General features: G+C 39.0%; 1 protein-coding gene across 1 annotated transcript in view; it reads left to right on the forward strand.

Moving 5' to 3' along the window:
• Positions 1-17,815, forward strand: part of shank3a (SH3 and multiple ankyrin repeat domains 3a) — a 214,863-nt gene that overhangs the window by 116,836 nt on the left and 80,212 nt on the right. Inside the window, exons 6-9 of the mRNA XM_039614942.1 lie at positions 9,146-9,254; positions 9,777-9,928; positions 10,913-11,080; positions 16,261-16,377. Of these exons, the coding sequence (XP_039470876.1) occupies positions 9,146-9,254; positions 9,777-9,928; positions 10,913-11,080; positions 16,261-16,377 (546 nt within the window). The remainder of the gene's footprint in view (positions 1-9,145; positions 9,255-9,776; positions 9,929-10,912; positions 11,081-16,260; positions 16,378-17,815) is intronic.

A 17,815-nucleotide genomic window follows, 5' to 3' on the forward strand; every position in this document is an offset into this window, starting at 1 on the left:
GTAAAGAAAGCGGCAAAAGATTTAAGATAATCCTTCAGATGCTCAGACATATGGGTCCAGGTGCTTTGGTTAGGCACAAGCAGACGAAGGCCAAAATGAAAAAACATAATGTTTTTGCCCAACCTTGTTTTAATTTATTCAAAGACAATTATTAATGACTAATAATAACCTGAGATTAATAGAAATGACCTTTACCTTGTTTTACGATCATCAGTTCAGGCAAAACTTGCTAGAGGAAATCATTTAGGTGTTACAGCTTGCTGCTTATCTGGTTAACCTGCCTCTCAGGAAGTAACTGGCCAGTAGTGACCCATCACTGTATCTCCCTGATATGAGAGGTTTGTGTTAGACTCAAAACTGAAACAAATAAAAAATCAGAAACAGCTGAAAAATGAAAAGTGGGGGAAAATGGCCACAGGGAGAAAGAAAACACTGAAGGAAATGTGAGAAATATGATTAAATAATATGAAATAATAATAAATAGAGTTTCATTTTATTGTTTGGAAATTAAAAAAAAGCTTGTGGCATGTACAATAGATTTTATTGTTACACACTGACTGTGCTTGGTGCGATGTGCTCATCAAAGGAGTTGTGCTGTGCCTTTTATTAGCTTTAAGAGTCAACAAAAACATCAGGCAGACAACAAAACTAACACTGTACTGTAAACAGATTGCTGCTTTGCTCTCGCATTTCTTCTCAGTATTTTTCCTCCCTTTATCATGTTTTGTGCTTCTGTCTTTCTTCCCATTCCTCCCCCTCACGTGACCCCATTTTTCTTGTCTTTCTTCCATACAACTTCATTGTGTTGCATTTTTAATGGGAACCTGCTTCTAGACCTTCATACTCTGCAGTAAATTCATGAATTATGGAATAAACTGACAAATAAAACTAGTTAAACCATTTCTCCTTCTTGTGAATAGAGCTTTAAAAAAGAGGAGCCTCTGTTTTGATACTGAGCTTGAATCAAATGGAAGATTGAGTCCACCAGTGGCTGCATCATCATACCGCCTCCTCTTTGCCTGCTTCGTGGTTTTGCCAAAGACCTGAGGTCTACTCTTTACAAAAAAAAGCAATCAAACAATGAAATGGGATCACTATCCCACATTGGTGCTAAAAGAAAAGCAAACAGCTATATATGTATATGTATACATATATATATAGATATATATATAGATATAGATATAGATAGATATAGGGAGAGAGAGAGAGAGAGAGAGAGAGAGATAGAGAGAGAGATATATAGATATATAGATATAGATAGATATAGATATATATAGATATAGATATAGATATATATAGACATATAGATAGATATAGATATACAGAATCAAATATATTGCACTACATGGTGAATAAAGCTCGTATTTTTCAACTGCATTAGCTTTTTAATGATGTGGTTACAGTTTCTCATCCTTATATTTTAAAACCTCTCTGCTCCCGCTTTCTTTATTAATCAGTCATACCTTGTCCTGTCTTTAAAATAGACAATCTTGTTTTTTTACCATTAATGACTCATCCTGGCACTGTTTATTATCAAAGTAAAACCTACTTTTGTGTTATCTGCCACTGAATACACCTCCTTTTTACAACGAAAATGAAATCCAGTCCTAACCAGTACTTTTTAGTCTTACGCTCAGCATGCACTCCTCTGAGGCTTAATCATTTGTATTTTTTAATTACACTGAAGCACATTAATCTAAAGCCACTGTCATTTCTGTTTTAGTGTTTTTTTTTTCCATGAAATGGATACTAACTCCTTTCTTATTGCTTTTAAAATCTGCATGAGCTACAAAATGTAACTGCATGATGCACAAACTGTTCTGCATGCATTTAACAGGGAGTTGTGTCTCAGTCAGTTGGTGTGTCTAATTAAAATGCAGTGCCCCTGCAGCACTCTGTACAAAGCATCTGGGAGACAGGGGTCAAGGCCTGCTTGCTCTTGCTCTAGCCTTTATATAAGTGGCTGTCAACAAAGAGTAGATCGGCGTAATCGGGAACACTCTTTGCCAGATAAGACTGTCTGTGTTTGCTGATGTGGCTACACAAGAAAAAGGCAGTTTTCCCTTTTTAATGGTTGACTGCTGGTGCCCAAAACATATTAAGTACATCTATTTCAGATAATAAAGAATAGACAGCATTTTTTTGTACTTCTGTGCTATTCACATTGGAGGGATTTCATACATATGTTGTTTATATATTAAAAAGGCACTTGCAAGTAATTAAATCAAATTGAGCTTCAGCTGTTTTGCTGAGAATCTAAGTGACAGTGTTGGTTCAGGTTTGTCAGACTATCACTCACAGCCATGAATGTTTTCTGCATCGCTGTCATACTGAATATGTCTGACAGCTCCCTGATGACAGTCTACACCTGATAAGTTGAAGTGTAACCACATATGAGTGTGGTGCCAACAGTACGATCTGTAACATTTTTTACAGTTTTTGTTGCCAAGTATTGAGATTATATCGTACCATATGCCCGTCTTTACATAGCTAGCACTGTCAGCTGGTTCTATGTTGGGTGAAGGATTCCTTCCATATCTATAGTGGGCCTATGTTCTTCCATAATGTGTAGGCCAGTCCCTAGAGGATCCCCATTACCACACCAGTGTGGTGGTTCTTACTGTAGTTATTGTCCAAGAAGTTATGACAGCCTAAAGCATGTGTGTATTTTATGAGCCAGCTCAGATTAGAGAAGCATATGATGCTCCTGAACATGCATCATGTTAGCGAGCACTGCAATTATCACTCACCCATGGCAAAGCGTACTGTTGGCCAGCTGTGGGACCAGGGGCGATGTAGCCATGTGGTAATGAGTGTAAATATAGGGCAGCGACAGTGTCTGACACACTTCCTGTAGCTGTGTATGATTTCTTTATTTGTGGCTCATCTCTGGGTTCTGTTTAAACCTGAGTGTATATGTGCTATTAAATAGGACATGAAGTGTCCGCGTCTCTTTGTGTGAAGTTATGAAAAATCTTTTATAAAAGGGGAGCAAAAGACCAAGAGAAAATAGCTGCACAGGGGGATTTGTGTTGTCTCTATAATTTCTGGCCTCCTACCCTGGCTTTTATGAAGTAGTGGCAGATAATCCCCCTTTAGTGGTGGAAGAGACAATAACCTCTTCAGGGTATTGAAGTAAAAGAAGAAACCTTTATCCTCTCTTCTCTTGCCAGCTGGAGTAGCTCTTCTACTCACTTCTTGCCACTGATTCGTGACCCTATTCAAAGTCACCTATCCACATATGACAAAATGTATTCAGTTTTCAGAATCCTGAATTAATCAGGGACAAATCCCTCCACTTCATTGATGTTAAATGTTGTGGGTTTAAGAATAGGAACGCTGCCCTTATTACCGACTTATTACCAAGCTTCAAGCTGAAACAAGAGGATATATTCTTGATTTATTGAGCTGGTAAATTGCCATAGATTATAGATACTGCCATTCAGTTCTTCCTGCCTGACCCTCTCTCTCATTCTCTTTTTTCTTGATCCAACACAGCAGGGGTGCTTCATCACTATTGTAATAGTGTATGCACAAAATCTGCTTTGACCATTTGTCTTATTTTGAAAGTTCAAGTGAAAGATCAAGACACATATTCCTTATATATAAAAAAAACTAGCATGTACTCATTTTGCAACATGAGGTATTCTAATGACACTTAAAGTAACTACTTACAGAAAATATGTTTAGCCATTTTGTGCAGCAGAAACTTTGAAATAACACATTTTAAAATTCCTGTCATTGAAACTGTATGTATGTGTGGCCGAAGCAGATTAGAATAATGTCATTTGTTCTCTGAGTGCTCCTCTTTGCTGGGATTGCCTTTCCTCTGTAGGGACAGAGGTTACTGTGATGTTGTTGCCCATTCTCTCATGAGTAAAGCTGATGCATTTATATGTCTGTGTGTTGCAGGGATGTGACCGTGCATGTTTTTGCTCAGTTCGGGTGATATCTCTTGAGATTGCAAACTGTGGAACTGTAAGAATGTTTATATGAGCAAGGCAAGCCGAGAACAAAAAATGTGTACAGACTGTGTGCAGATTTACTGCTTCTTCTTCTTTTCCTTTGCCTTCTTTTTCTTCTCCTTCTCACTTTAGGTGTCATCGAAGTCGATCATCTCCCTCCATCTCACTCTCTCTATCATCCTCTTCTGTCACACCAGCCTGCTGTTGTCCTCCTTCAATATACCCAAGAATCTTTTATGCAACTCCATATCAACATCCTTTGTCCCTTCTCCGAACGTGTCCAAACCATCTCAGCCTTTTTTCCAAACTGCTCAACCTGATCAGTCCTATGATATTGTCATGGCGGGGTACGCCGGTGTTGTGAACAGGACCCAAAAGCAGATGCGGAGAGAGGAGTTGCAGGCAGAACAAAAGGCGAGCCTTTATTTTGGCTGAAAGCAGCAAAAACCATGAAAACTGTGGCAAACTATGACAGGCTATGAAAAAACTGTGAACACAGTGATAAACTATGACTGACTATGAAAACTGTGGCTAGAATAACAGACGACCTGACAATGAAACACAGAAAACAGGAGTGTTGATCAGGGGAAGTGGGAACACATGGGGAAACAGCTGACAGAAATGAACATAATGATGGGACGAGAGAAGTGAAACTAGATACAATGAGCAAAGAACAAAAGACTCTTTCAAAGTAAAACAGGAAACATGGAGATGCAGACATGACAACACAAGAACTAATAACCACAACCTAGCATGAGAAGCTTAAAAATACAGAATAAACTCAAAAATGCTGGGTCCGAGACCCATATATCTTATATGCAGGGGTGCACATAAGTGGTCCGCAGGCAGTGTTGGGAAGGTTACTTTTAAAATGTATTCCACTACAGAATACTGAATACATGCCCCAAAATGTATTCTGTAACGTATTCCGTTACGTTACTCAATGAGAGTAACGTATTCTGAATACTTTGGAATACTTAATATATTATCATGCTGTTTACAACTACATGAATGTCCTATTGCTGTGATTTATTACTGTTACTGAAGGTACGTAGTACGAAACGTAGTAAAGGGACCTCTGGCTAATACGTCCGGTTCCCTGTCGGGCTGGTAGCGAAAACTAGCTTTACTTTGTTGTCTGGGTCAACTTTGCTTGCGGGGAGACAGAGAGAGGCGTTGAAAGGCTGCTCCAACGGAACTTATTTTTCCGGAGGAAAACACGAACACAGTGTACAGTTGAGTCTTAATAGCTTACTTACAAATGGGCTCGTCAGGCACTCTTCTTGGCTGCAGTGGTTATTATTATATTTACATGCTTCCAGCTCCCGTTTTTGCTCCGTGACAGCTCGGACTTTTCCTTTCTCTCCTCCCTCGCTCACAGACACATAACGGGTATGGTAGTCCATTCTCCCTGCAGCACGGACTACACTGCCCATCAGGCTACATTCTTTAGGGCCATGCCTGTAGCATTCTGCCTTTTAGCTTAGCACAACAACAACAACAAAAAAGCGCTCTCTCACCCAGGAAACACGCAGAGAGAGAGCGCGTCACCCTGTAACCATGGCAACCGTAACGCTGCCGCCTGGAACAACATTACGTAGCTGTCAAACAAACCCAAATAATCCTGACCCGCGACAATATGAAACAGGGAAGTACCGCCGTGTATTCCATTTATTTCAACAAAGTAACTGTATTCTGAATACCACCTTTTTAAACGGTAACTGTAACGGAATACAGTTACTCATATTTTGTATTCTGAATACGTAACGGCGGTACATGTATTCCGTTACTCCCCAACACTGTCCGCAGGTGCGCATTCGCTGTCAAAATAAAAGATGCGCACCAGATAAGAAGTTGCAACAAGCGTTTGCGTACATAAGTTTTTCTGGAGGAGGACAGACACTTGTTTAGAACTCTTAAAGATGTCGAAGAAGCAAGCTCCTTTAAGCAATTACTTTGGTGTTCCTCCACCTCCAAAGAAATGTCAGAAGGAGTCCGAACCGCAAAAGAAGCGCGTATTCTCGGAAAAGTGGTTGCAGGAGGTGAGCTGGCTTCAAACAAATGATGAACGCACAGCGATGTGGTGCAGAATATGCTGTGAAAATCCCACTCTGGCGTACAAAAACAGTGCCTTTTACATGTACGCAAACGCGCGTTGCAACTTCTTATCTGGTGCGCGTCTTTTATTTTGACAGCGAATGCGCACCAGTGGACCACTTTTGTGTACCCCTGCTAATATGGGTCTTATCTTACTCTTATAAATTATAAAACTCTTACAAATCTTATCATACTCAACTCCTGGATTTTGTCAGTGCCTCCATCTCCAAACTATACATCATAGCAGGCCTCACTACCATCTTGTAACTCTCCCTCTTGCAATCCTTCTTTTGGAAATCACCTCTGACACTCATCTGCCTGTGCTTTCTTATTCACCTATTTTGTCCACTGTCCATTGCTTTCTCTCTCTCTCTCTCTCTCTCTCTCTCTCTCTCTGTTGCTGATTTTCTCTTTTTTTCTTGACATTGTTTGTATGTTGAGTATTAAATTTTGGAAAGAATACTATATCTAGGACTGGATGATTGATAACCAGTGACTAATAAGGAAGACTGGCCACAGTAATGTGTAAATGAGCCTTGGCAAATGATTGAATGAAATGTGAACACACTACTACGGAGGAGACTCTTATTTCATGTGCCAGTCTGCTCTGTGTATATGCACAATCTTGCATAATGAAGTAAAAATGTAGACGGTAGACTTATCTACTGTTAAGTGGTTCCTAGTAAAAGTAATAGGTAATCAGTGCACAAATGGTTGAAGTAAATTGATGAATGCTCTCCTTCAGCCCACTGAAGTCTTTTCTTCAGTATTTTGTTCAAGCTGGAAACATGACAGGAAGTTTTTAACTTATTCAGGAAGAAAGAGAATTGCAACATCTAAAGGAGGAGACATAAAAGAGGTACAGAGATTAAAGTTTGATTTTTTTATTTATTTATTTTTTTTATCTGGCCCAGAGATAAAATCAGGATGATTTGTGGAGTATTTTCGGTCGAGCTATACTGTAAATCTGTCTTGCCGACTTTTTTTCTTTACCTTTATGCTTGTTTAGTTGTGGCAATCAGTTAACATTAGCAAGCCATGTCATTTCATCATTTCACTTCATTATGATAGATTTGTAGACCAAGTCACGCTAATCTGGTTGGGTTGTAAATAAATTGTCTGTTTGATATTTAACAGATATTTTGGAATACCTGAACAAAATCTTTTGACCTTTGTTTTCAAGGTAGAGATTATTAAAATGCATTTTTGTTAGTATTATGGCAAATTATTGGCCTTACAGGTAACGCATACTGAGTTTAGTCGCAGCGGTTTGGCGTTTTAATTTGATGTATGACAGACTGTCACCATTTTAATTATTTTCAGAATATTTAGTCAAATGTCAGCATGTCGAGATGACTTGGAAAATAAAGAAGTGCGCATCCTTCTTTGTGTGTAAGACTGAAAGAAAGACAGCAAAAGGGAGAAGAATATAAAGAGTTCATTAAGACCTTCACCAAAGCAAATAAATCATTATCCAGCCTTTTTGTCTGTCTTCTGTTCAACAGGCAATAAAACACACATCAGATCCAGCTGATCACTGGCAAATCATCCCTGAGCCTCTTCAAGGCATTATCCTAGGTTTTATGCAGGACACACAACCACACTCGTTCACACACATTCACAAACCCAACCTCAATGCTCTTCCCACTCATGTACATTGGCTGCTAGAGCTGTCTTTGTATCCCATCACCATAACAACTGCCTCTCTGAACGTTGTAAAAAGAAAAAAAAGGAAAAAGCCAAAGTGAATTTCTCTCAGTTTGACTTGGAGATAGTGAGAGTAGCGGTTGGCAGCTGCTCACAGCATGTCAGTGGTGTCTGTCTACAAGACACAGGCTTGTAGAGGCAAGCGGGTTGCAGATGACTTGGTGAGAAGAGAAAGGAGGTGTGCGATGTGAAATTTTGGAAGGTGTTGTATCGTGTGACTTTCAGAGCGTGGGATAAACAGTATATGATGCTGCACATGGTGAGTGTCAAATGGCTGCTGCTTGTTGTTCTCGTTACTGCATGTGAGTGCTCATGTTGGTAAGCACGCGTTTAAATTTGTTGCGTTACATGTCTTCATTAAGTTGTGTGAAATGTAATGAGTTTATGAGTCTCGAGGCTTTTGCACATGCGGATATTATGTAATGAGAGAAACTGGAAGACCTTGAGAGAATGAAGGAGTAATGAAAGTTCTCTGTAAATCTCATTTGGGATGCTGCAGATATTTTATAATTACATCCTGGAGATGATATTAGGCAATCATCCATGTTTTTTATTGACAGTTTATGTGTTCAGTATTAAAATTTCATTTGGTCAATTTCTCTCAATAATTCCTTTTGTCTTCTGTAAGTACAGTACATTCTCATTGGTACAATTCTAGGCTTCACTTTTGCATTTCAGATTTATTGTTACCCTGATTCGTCAGACTATTTTAATCTATTATGAAGTGTTAGCACTGGTGCCTTGCTCACAGCTTCATTTCTCACTTTATACTCTACAGGCTTGCACTCGTATTGGTAAAGGTGATGAATATTTTTAATCATAAGTCACAAAGGAAATTAAGTGTTTTGTGTGCATGTGTGTGTCTGTGTATTTTAGAGTGGATATGATTTACATGTGAGCTTGTGCTTCTGTGTGCTTGTTTTATGAAAGTGGTTTTACACATTAATTGTAGAGCCAATGTTGTGTGTGTGTGTGTGTGTGTGTGTGTGTGTGTGTGTGTGTGTGTGTGTGTGTGTGTGTGTGTGTGTGTGTGTGTGTGTGTGTCTGTGTCTCTGTGTGTGTGTGTGTGTTATAACCATTACATCTGAACTCAAAATATGATGTTAGCCTCAGGATCTCATTTTCTTTTTTGCAGCTCTGTCCATGTCTTTTTTTGGTCTGTCCTATAATAGCTTATATACCGTATCTTCTGACCATGGTCCATTTGCTTGCCATGACTGAACAGAAATAAAACCTTCAAACACAGAAGGAGAGAAAGCAATGACTTCAGCTTTCATCTCTGGACTGCATTATTAAACATCCCCATCCACAGGAGTCTGACATCATCCAATCACAGCTGTTTTTTCCTCCTCTTCCCCCTTGTCTCCCTCCATTAGGCAAACCTGAAGAAATTCATGGAGTATGTGCAGCAGAGGAACATTGAAAAGGTCTCAAGGTTCCTGGAAAAAGGCCTGGACCCTAACTTCCATGACCCAGACACAGGAGGTGAGCAAGTCTGCTAAGATTTCCATCCCTGCCATACTTGAGTTTACTTATTGTTGACGATTGTTTTTCTCCATCCTTGATTTGTCTTTTCTCTCCTTCTGTCTTCATCACAAATGACCATATATGGATTTTCTGAAATAAGCCTTCTGCATAGCGGGTAAAGCTGGATTACTCTCTTTGCTAATCTCCTCATGTATATGCAAATGTTTGTCCAGCCATAAAGGAGATTTCAATGCTGGGTGACCTGTAGTGTAGCAGATGAGCTGCGAAGTGAGGCAAACATGAGAATAGGCTGATTTAACACCAACTGGAAGCAGCCAGCAGACAGGAGGGTGACAATCTCAACTGAAAAAGGCAGTGATCCAACTGCAGAGTCATTGAAAATGTAAAGCCACAGATAATTTTGTCCCAAAAAAAATGCACCGATTCAAATGGTGGATGTCTCGGGGGAAGAATGCACAATAATGTCAGTGGAAATAAGCTGAGTTTTCAAAAGTATTCTTTGCTTCCTTGTGCTTACAGAATGTCCTCTAACGCTAGCAGCACAGCTGGAGAGCTGTGCAGAGCTCATCAAGGTGCTGAAAAGTGGAGGGGCACATCTGGACTTCAGAACAAAAGATGGGATTACTGCTCTGCACAAGGCCGTGCGCAGCAAAAACCATACAGCACTTATAGTGAGTACATTTCACATGCATATACAGTTCAGCCGGCTGAACCGCATTCATGCAAACTCCCCGTCTAGAAAAGGAGAATGTACGGGCAGGTAATGTCTGGCAGCAGGTGCTTGAGCTATCGAGCACAGAGGGCACTTACTAAATGTGTGAGATTGAACTTTGAATATGCTGACATAATCACTGAATGGCCTTGCATGTGTCTAGTTTGAGGAGGCTTGTAACCCAAATGAAAGGGGTTGTGTGAGTCATGTTTCCTGTTGAAACTGAACTGTTGAAACTGGAATGAGTTAGTTCCGCTTTTGATACCACAGTTATGGTATTGAATGATCCTAAAGATCCAATAGGAGAGAGTTACAAATTGCAGGAGCTACAGCCTAAAAAGTACTGCCAGCTTTTTCCTGAGCCTCTCAACAAGCCTTGATTGGATGACGTCAGCTTTCTACCGGCTTTCTATTATAAGCCTAAAGTAGCTCTTTAACATAAACAGGTGCCTGACCATGCAAGGTTCAACATTTGACCACAAGAATTATACATTTAATGTTAAACAGTACAAAGAACTGGCAGCCTGTCCAGTGTGTGCCTCATCTCTCAGCCTATGACAGCTTCATCTCTCCCACAACACCAAATTGGATAAAGCAGTTAAGAGGATGGATGGATGGATGGATGGATGGATGGATGGATGGATGGAATTAAGTGAGACATTTAGGGTGACCAAATTGGAAGGAAAATAAGTGGGAGGTAAGGAGGATGCTGATATTCTTAGCGTCATAACAGCAGTAGAAGACAACTTTAAAATAGCTTTTATCTAGTATTTTTAACTAGTAAAGTGTAAACATTAACTTATATTTTAATTCTTAGTTAGCATTTTTGGTTATTGTTATTCATCCATGCAAAGGTCTCTTTTATCTTCCCATTGCACTGTGAAAATACAACCAAACCAAAACTGGCGACTTAAAACCTTAAACTTGCCTCTTTTCCCACTAGACGCTGTTGGACTTGGGTGCATCTCCTGACTATAAAGACAGCAGGGGGCTAACTCCTCTCTACCACAGTTCGATGGTAGGAGGAGATCCCTACTGCTGTGAGCTGCTGCTGCACGATCATGCACAGGTCGGCTGTGTGGATGAGAATGGCTGGCAGGAGATACACCAGGTAATACACAGTAATGCAAACATTACCCTAACACAAAACACATGTTTACCCTAAACCAAATTAACCACAGCCAAATAGCTGAATCTTAAGCCTTAAACCTCTCTTTGAAATCTTGAGGACATAAAGTGTCTTCACTGTAATGGTTTTGGACTGTTCTGTTTAGACATGCACACTTGTATGCACACACATACACACAGATAACATTGTAGGGCTGTGTACAGACTGTTTTTTGTTTTTGAAAACCTGTGACTCTTTATACAAAATCAGTTTAACAAAAGCATTGTATTAGGTATATATACCATCAAAAAGGCATGAGATCTGTACAATAGAGGTTTTGGCTAATCTTTTAAGACAAACACCACTGTTGTATAGCCAGCGTAAATTGTCCACATAATGCTAGATGAGTCCAGGCTCTTATGTCACCTCTGGACAACTCACCAACATATGTGTGAAGTGGGTGCGAATGTAAGTCAACGAATAGCTGTAGTAGGGCACACTGGGAAAGCTGGTGAGAGGGGAGATCAATCTGAGTTTTATGAAGTGTGTCTCCCGGTGCGCAAATAATCTGCAGGAGTGTCAACAGAACTCTCTGAGCACAAATTGCCTCCAAAAATAACAAAAAGCAAACTGAGCTACTGTTTATACATAACTGAGGCTCAGGACCTGTGGAATTTGTACTTCCATTTGTTTGGGACAGTCATTACCGCAGTTATATTGAGGTATTATGCACATATACTTATGTACACACATATCTTGCTGGCTTTATGGAGAAGTTCATGTCATATTTTGCACCTACTTCCCTCCCTCCTGAAACTGTCCATGGTGCTGATTTTGTTTTTCTGCTTGTTTTAATGATGAATATACCTCTTCCAAAGCATGTGTAAAGAGTACTCAGGTGGAAAGACTTACTGAGTCTGATTGTAGACCTTTTATAAAAGAGTATAGCCATGAACAATAACTGTATAAGAAGACCTGGAAAGTAATATCCTAATTTATAGAAAGCACATTATTAAACTTGGGTTTTGGCCAAGAAAGGCCATGAAAAATAAGTGATGTTACTTAAATTAATGGGCAAATCGAAGTGCTTTTAACCACTTGTTGCCTACTTTCCTAGAAAATATGCAGTTGTGTCTGAGTTATTACCAACCTAAAGTGGTAGTAAATACACATTGAGTCATTTATGGATACTTTTAGTGTTTCAACAGTATTTTTTACTATATTTAGTACTTGCTTACTATTAGTAGAAATAACCCCCGCAAAATATTCTATAATTTTAGATATATATTACATAGTTGGCCTAACAATTAATTTAACCCACCTTTGTACCTACCAGTGGAGAGATACAGTGTTCCTGTATCACTAAAGTGTAGAATGTTATTTATTATTATTATTATTATTTATTTGCAATATGCAGCCAACATAATGTTAGACACACACACACATATACAGGCTTGTCACGCCCTATAAAGATAATGCAGGATAGTCCCCATATAGTGTTTTTATTTGTGTCAGGATTTTTATGTCTGAAAGTTCTTGTATGTCTAATGTTGAATGGCAACATAGTAACAGAATCAAGCTTAGTGTATTTGAATGGGAACCTTCTTAGTCTGTACAAATGTTTATGGCTTTATATTAGGAGGCGGGCTTTGTGTATTCCTCCCGTGAATATTAGAGATGGACCGATCCGATATTACGTATCGGTATCGGTCCGATACTGACCTAAATTACTGGATCGGATATCGGCGAGAAATAAAAAATATAATCCGATCCATTAAATATCAAAAAAAACACCTCACAAAACTTGCGACACGGTGTAACTCGGCTCATAACCGTAGCACGTCGGAGCAGTGTGCTCACGTGATTGAGCGGCTGTGTGTATTTGTAGCCTCGCTACCAAACCAGCATTTCATCTCCGAGGAAGTTATCCCAGAGAGAAGTAAAGCAAGTGTGTAAATTCATCTCTGAATGTTTGTAAAGCGTTCCCATGTTAAGCTTAACAACCGATATATGGAGCGACTGACTCTCTCTCTCCCTCACCTTCCTGCGGCTACTTCAATCGTGAAACTGCTTAACGATCAGCTGATCGGCTTTTCTGTCGCGAGTCCGTCTCTCTTCTTTGTTTTTGGCCCACTTTGCACCAGAAAAGAGGAAACCAGCGGCTGAACAACAGCAGCACATTTAAGCTTGATAAGCTGTTGTTAGAATTTATTTAATATTACTTTCTACACCAGGATCCTTTTCACGTAGCTGACGGCTGGTAACTGTGCAGGGGCGGATCTAGCAAAGTGTAGCCAGGGGGCCGATAGGGCATGAACAGGAAAAGGGGCACAAAGACATACTTTTCTTTCTTATTCTCATTTAAAATGCCTAGCTTTTAATAAATAATTATCTGAATCTTACACCCAAAGTTTTAATCTGATTTAAAATGTATAGAAGTCCATTACTGTATATAGTAACTGTTAAGTCTAATATACCCTAGTAAGCTATAGTACTTTTTCCTTTGGGAAGGTACCATCTGTGAATTCTGCAATTCTGTTGAAGAAAGATGTTGAATCTATTTAATTATTCTTGAAAATAATTTATTTCTGTGCATTTTTTTTCACCCTGCATCAAATTAAAGTTGATTACATCGATTAAGCATCATGAGGTGGAGGGTGGGGGTGGTTCCTTTTTTTTTGTTGGGAGTTTGCAACCCTATTAGTTAGGTTGCTTAATATTTCTGCTAAGTACTCTTTAAAATACCAGAATAGGGAGGATTAAGTTTATTAGATTGATCAGTGTTCCTGAACTATGAAATATTTTGGGTGCAGTGTATTTTTACATACAGGTATAACAGAATAGCTTTAGTGTTGTTGTTTATTTAAACTTGAGTATGAACTTATACAAAATGCAGCAAGATATTAAAAAACAGTTTTATTGATTAAAAACTCACTATATGTTCATATCGGTATCGGCAGATATCCAAATTTATGATATCGGTATCGGTATCGGACATAAAAAAGTGGTATCGTGCCATCTCTAGTGAATATAATAAGAAATTTGAAGTTAGGACCAAGAGAGGCGCGGATCATTAAAGAGGGGCTGCGTGGATCATGTCAGTATCTGTTTGCCTGTCTCCCGCACAAACCTTTTTTATTACACATGTTGACATGAATTTCACCTTCATCTGTCTGTTTTTCTTTTTTTCCATAGTTACTTAGACAACATCGCTCAAGTGTGTTTGATCTCGAGGTCTTGCAATTATTCTTACTTGGAAGTTATTATGAGCAAGATCAAACATTCTCAATTTGTTTTTGATTGCAGAGATTAATTAAAGTGAACTTTGTTTCCAAGGATAATAAAGAAAATTAATAAAAGTCTTAAACGAAACGTAAAAGTTATTTGTGAACTAAACCAGCCTTTGTGTGAGCATTTTATTGAACATGTCAGCTCAAAGGAAGCTCGCTGTACTGGAAAGACGAAAAGGCCTCGTACGCGAAGGGATATCTAGATGCTGTTTAAGAGATTTTATGGCATTCACTCAGCCTCTACATTTCTGTAGTGAAATGTCAAAACAGTCTACACTTACTTACTTCTCAAGCATACTGCTTGTACAAAGCTCTTTATCATGCACTTTTCTTTCAACCATTCACACAAACACTGACACACCAATTACAGCAGAGAAACTTGGAGTTCCGTGTTTTACCCAAGGACACTTAAATGAGTGTAGAATAAACGTTTTACTGTTTTACTGCATTACTGCATCTGTGGTTTTGTGTATGGCCTTCCGGGGGCCTGGCCACGCAGCCCAAGAAAGACATCCGCAAAGCAACTTTAGTGCAGATTATGCTAATAACCACATCTCACCAACACACACCTTCTTACCTTTTAAGGAAGTGGTGTTAAAAAGCAATTCATGACAAGATTGTGTAAAAGAGTTTAGTGAAATCATCCAGGAAGTCTCTTTGCTGAAAATATATTTTTTTCTTTGACAAGGGACAGTTTTAGGATAAGAATGCAAAGATGTTTTTTCAATTTTTTGTTCTTATGTATGTTTTCACTGTTACCCAAAAATAGAGAACATCTAAGAATTCTTCAGTCCATCACGCTTTTACCCAAATTCCTTCCTTTGAACTCTCCTTCCACATCTCTCCCCTTCTCTATGCCCTTCCGAGCATTAGCATTCCTTGGGCATGTATTGTGTACAATAGGATACACTGCAAAAGGGCTGATAACCAACAACAATCCCAGAATCATTTGTGCACATTCGCACTGCTGTCACGCACTGTTAGCGAGACAGAATACAGAAGTGAGAGAACAATTGCTGGGGAGAGTCGTGTACCTCTTTGTCAGTAAGGCGCACAAACTGCAGATTTGGAGACAAAAAAGAAGAAGGAAAAGATAGAGATTAGATGAAAAGTTTATTGCTCAGAGTTATGTGAAACAAGAAGCAGAAAAAGTAGGAAAAGGCATAACTCGTGCCAGAAGAGCTTTACAGATTTCATTTAGCCTTAGGTGATACAAACAAGATTTCCTCTTCTGTTTAGAAACTGTTAGCATAGGTGAGAATATTTTTTAGAAAGGAATTAGCTCAAGGAAAAGCATGGGCTGAAGATTAGCTTTCAACCATTTAGATAATCTGTAGAAAGACATAGAAAGATATGCTTGTCTTGGTATTATGATTATGATAAATTCAAACTATTCCAGTATACAGTTGTATGTTGTGATGAAGAAAAGATTAAGGTTACATTACATGAATTTGGCCATGTTAAAGAGAGACTTTGGGGCATTTAACAAGCAACAAGTCTCTGTTACCTTATTGGCAAAATTGGTATATTTGCCTGTTATTTTGGACTATTTGGCAGTCAAACAAAAATGTATGGTGTGCTTTAGTTGGTGACACCCCAATTAACAAGTCAGAGTGGAAACAGTATTTTAGTAGAGCGGTTATTGCCCTTTGGCTCTCAATGAACCTTAAGACCTGAAAATTGACTAATTTACTTATTTGGCTAAGTTGCAAATGCAGATTGCATCTGTGGTTCATTTCTGGACTGACCACTTTGTCATTCTTTAACACATTTCATTTCCTTACACATATGACTGTTATCCCACTATCCCACTAATTTGCATTCTTTTCCCAGAGACCGTGTTTACTTCTTTCTGACTCTGTTAGTGTAAATGTTTTATGTCTGTCCTTTCAGGCATGTCGCTATGGCCATGTGCAGCACTTGGAACACCTGCTATTCTATGGAGCCGACATGAGTGCTCAAAATGCATCTGGAAACACGGCTCTGCATGTGTGTGCGCTCTACAACCAGGTACAAACACTTGTTTCAGGAAAAAAATAAATAACATTTATGGACTAATTCCTTGGAGAATAGAGGGAATTGCATTTGTGTTGTAGGCCTGTGCGTTACACAGTTTACATCCAGTGCAGATGTTTAGTGCCAGTACAGTAGAGAAATGTCACATTCAGCAGCAAATCAAGGACATGGTGGTTAATGGCTCTTTGATGCATTTACATTATACGGCAGGCACCAGAGCTAGCTTCTCAGCTGAGAGTGTGTTGGCTTTCTTAATAAGCTTTAGACTAGTGATTTTTGTTGTCTAAAAAAACTGAAATTATACATAAATATTCTATGAGGAATAACTCAAAATCTTGCACTGTACATCTGTTGTCTGTGAAGTAGGTCTGAGAAATCCAGCATGTAACATTAAGCACAATCCTTTATTGGACTTCATTGTCATGTTTTTTATATCGGTAAATACTCAATAACCCATAAGGATGAAGCAAACAAACATATGCATAAAACAAAAAAACTATTTCCAAAGGGTTTCAGATCTTTTCAGACACTTGGGAGCCAGTGCATTCATGAGTCTTCTTGGTTAAGCCTCTACAGGCTTTACACACCTGGATTTGGTCAGTTTATTTTAATCTTCCTGACAGATCCTCTCAAGCTCCATTTGCCCTTTGGCTGCACCAGTCACAGTCAGAAACTTGTCCTGAAGCCATTTCATTGTTGTCTTGGCCTTTTACTAATTGATGGAGTTCTGTTGAAATAGTTATCCTTTCAACTGCCCCAATCTATGTAGAGGACTTCTAAACCTCATTTAGGGCAACTACTGGGTTTTTGGTTGCCTCCTTGACCGTGACCCTTCCTTTAAGCTACTCAGTTTGGCTAGGAATGTGCTGCAGGATCCAGGCTTAATCTTTTTTCCAAATTATTGAGGCCTTTGTGGAAGAATCAAAGGATAAGATATATCCTTGCTCTGATCAGTGCCTTATTTACCAGTGTGAACTGTGGTGCCTTTATAAAAACAGGGTCTCCTTTTCTATACTGTACCCTACCAGCTGAATACCATAAAGCATGCAAAAGGTGAAGGATCTGAATACTCTGATGATATATTCTTTCAATGTAAGTATTTGTCTATGCCTGTTTTCCATGAATAGTAGAAGCAATGATTGTGCTACAGCATTGAACCCTGTGCCACTCAACTTTCTTGGTCAAGGACATTTATTAAACTCAGAGACTCCAGAGATGTTACTTACAGTGTCTGTAAAGTTACAGAACAGCCACCACGCTGCATCTAGTGTTTGTGTGTGTTTGCAGATTCGTCGAAACCACAGCAATAATCCACCTGGTAATTTTCTCCATTGTATGAAATTTGATGCCAGGCTAAAAAGGCCAACTGAAGAGAATTGGTCTAAGTATGATTATGCCACTGAAGTGGGCAACAATTAGAGATATTTTATCA

This window comes from Oreochromis aureus, linkage group 7 (genome assembly GCF_013358895.1).
Source record: "Oreochromis aureus strain Israel breed Guangdong linkage group 7, ZZ_aureus, whole genome shotgun sequence".
In the NCBI taxonomy this organism is placed as follows: Eukaryota; Metazoa; Chordata; class Actinopteri; order Cichliformes; family Cichlidae; genus Oreochromis; species Oreochromis aureus.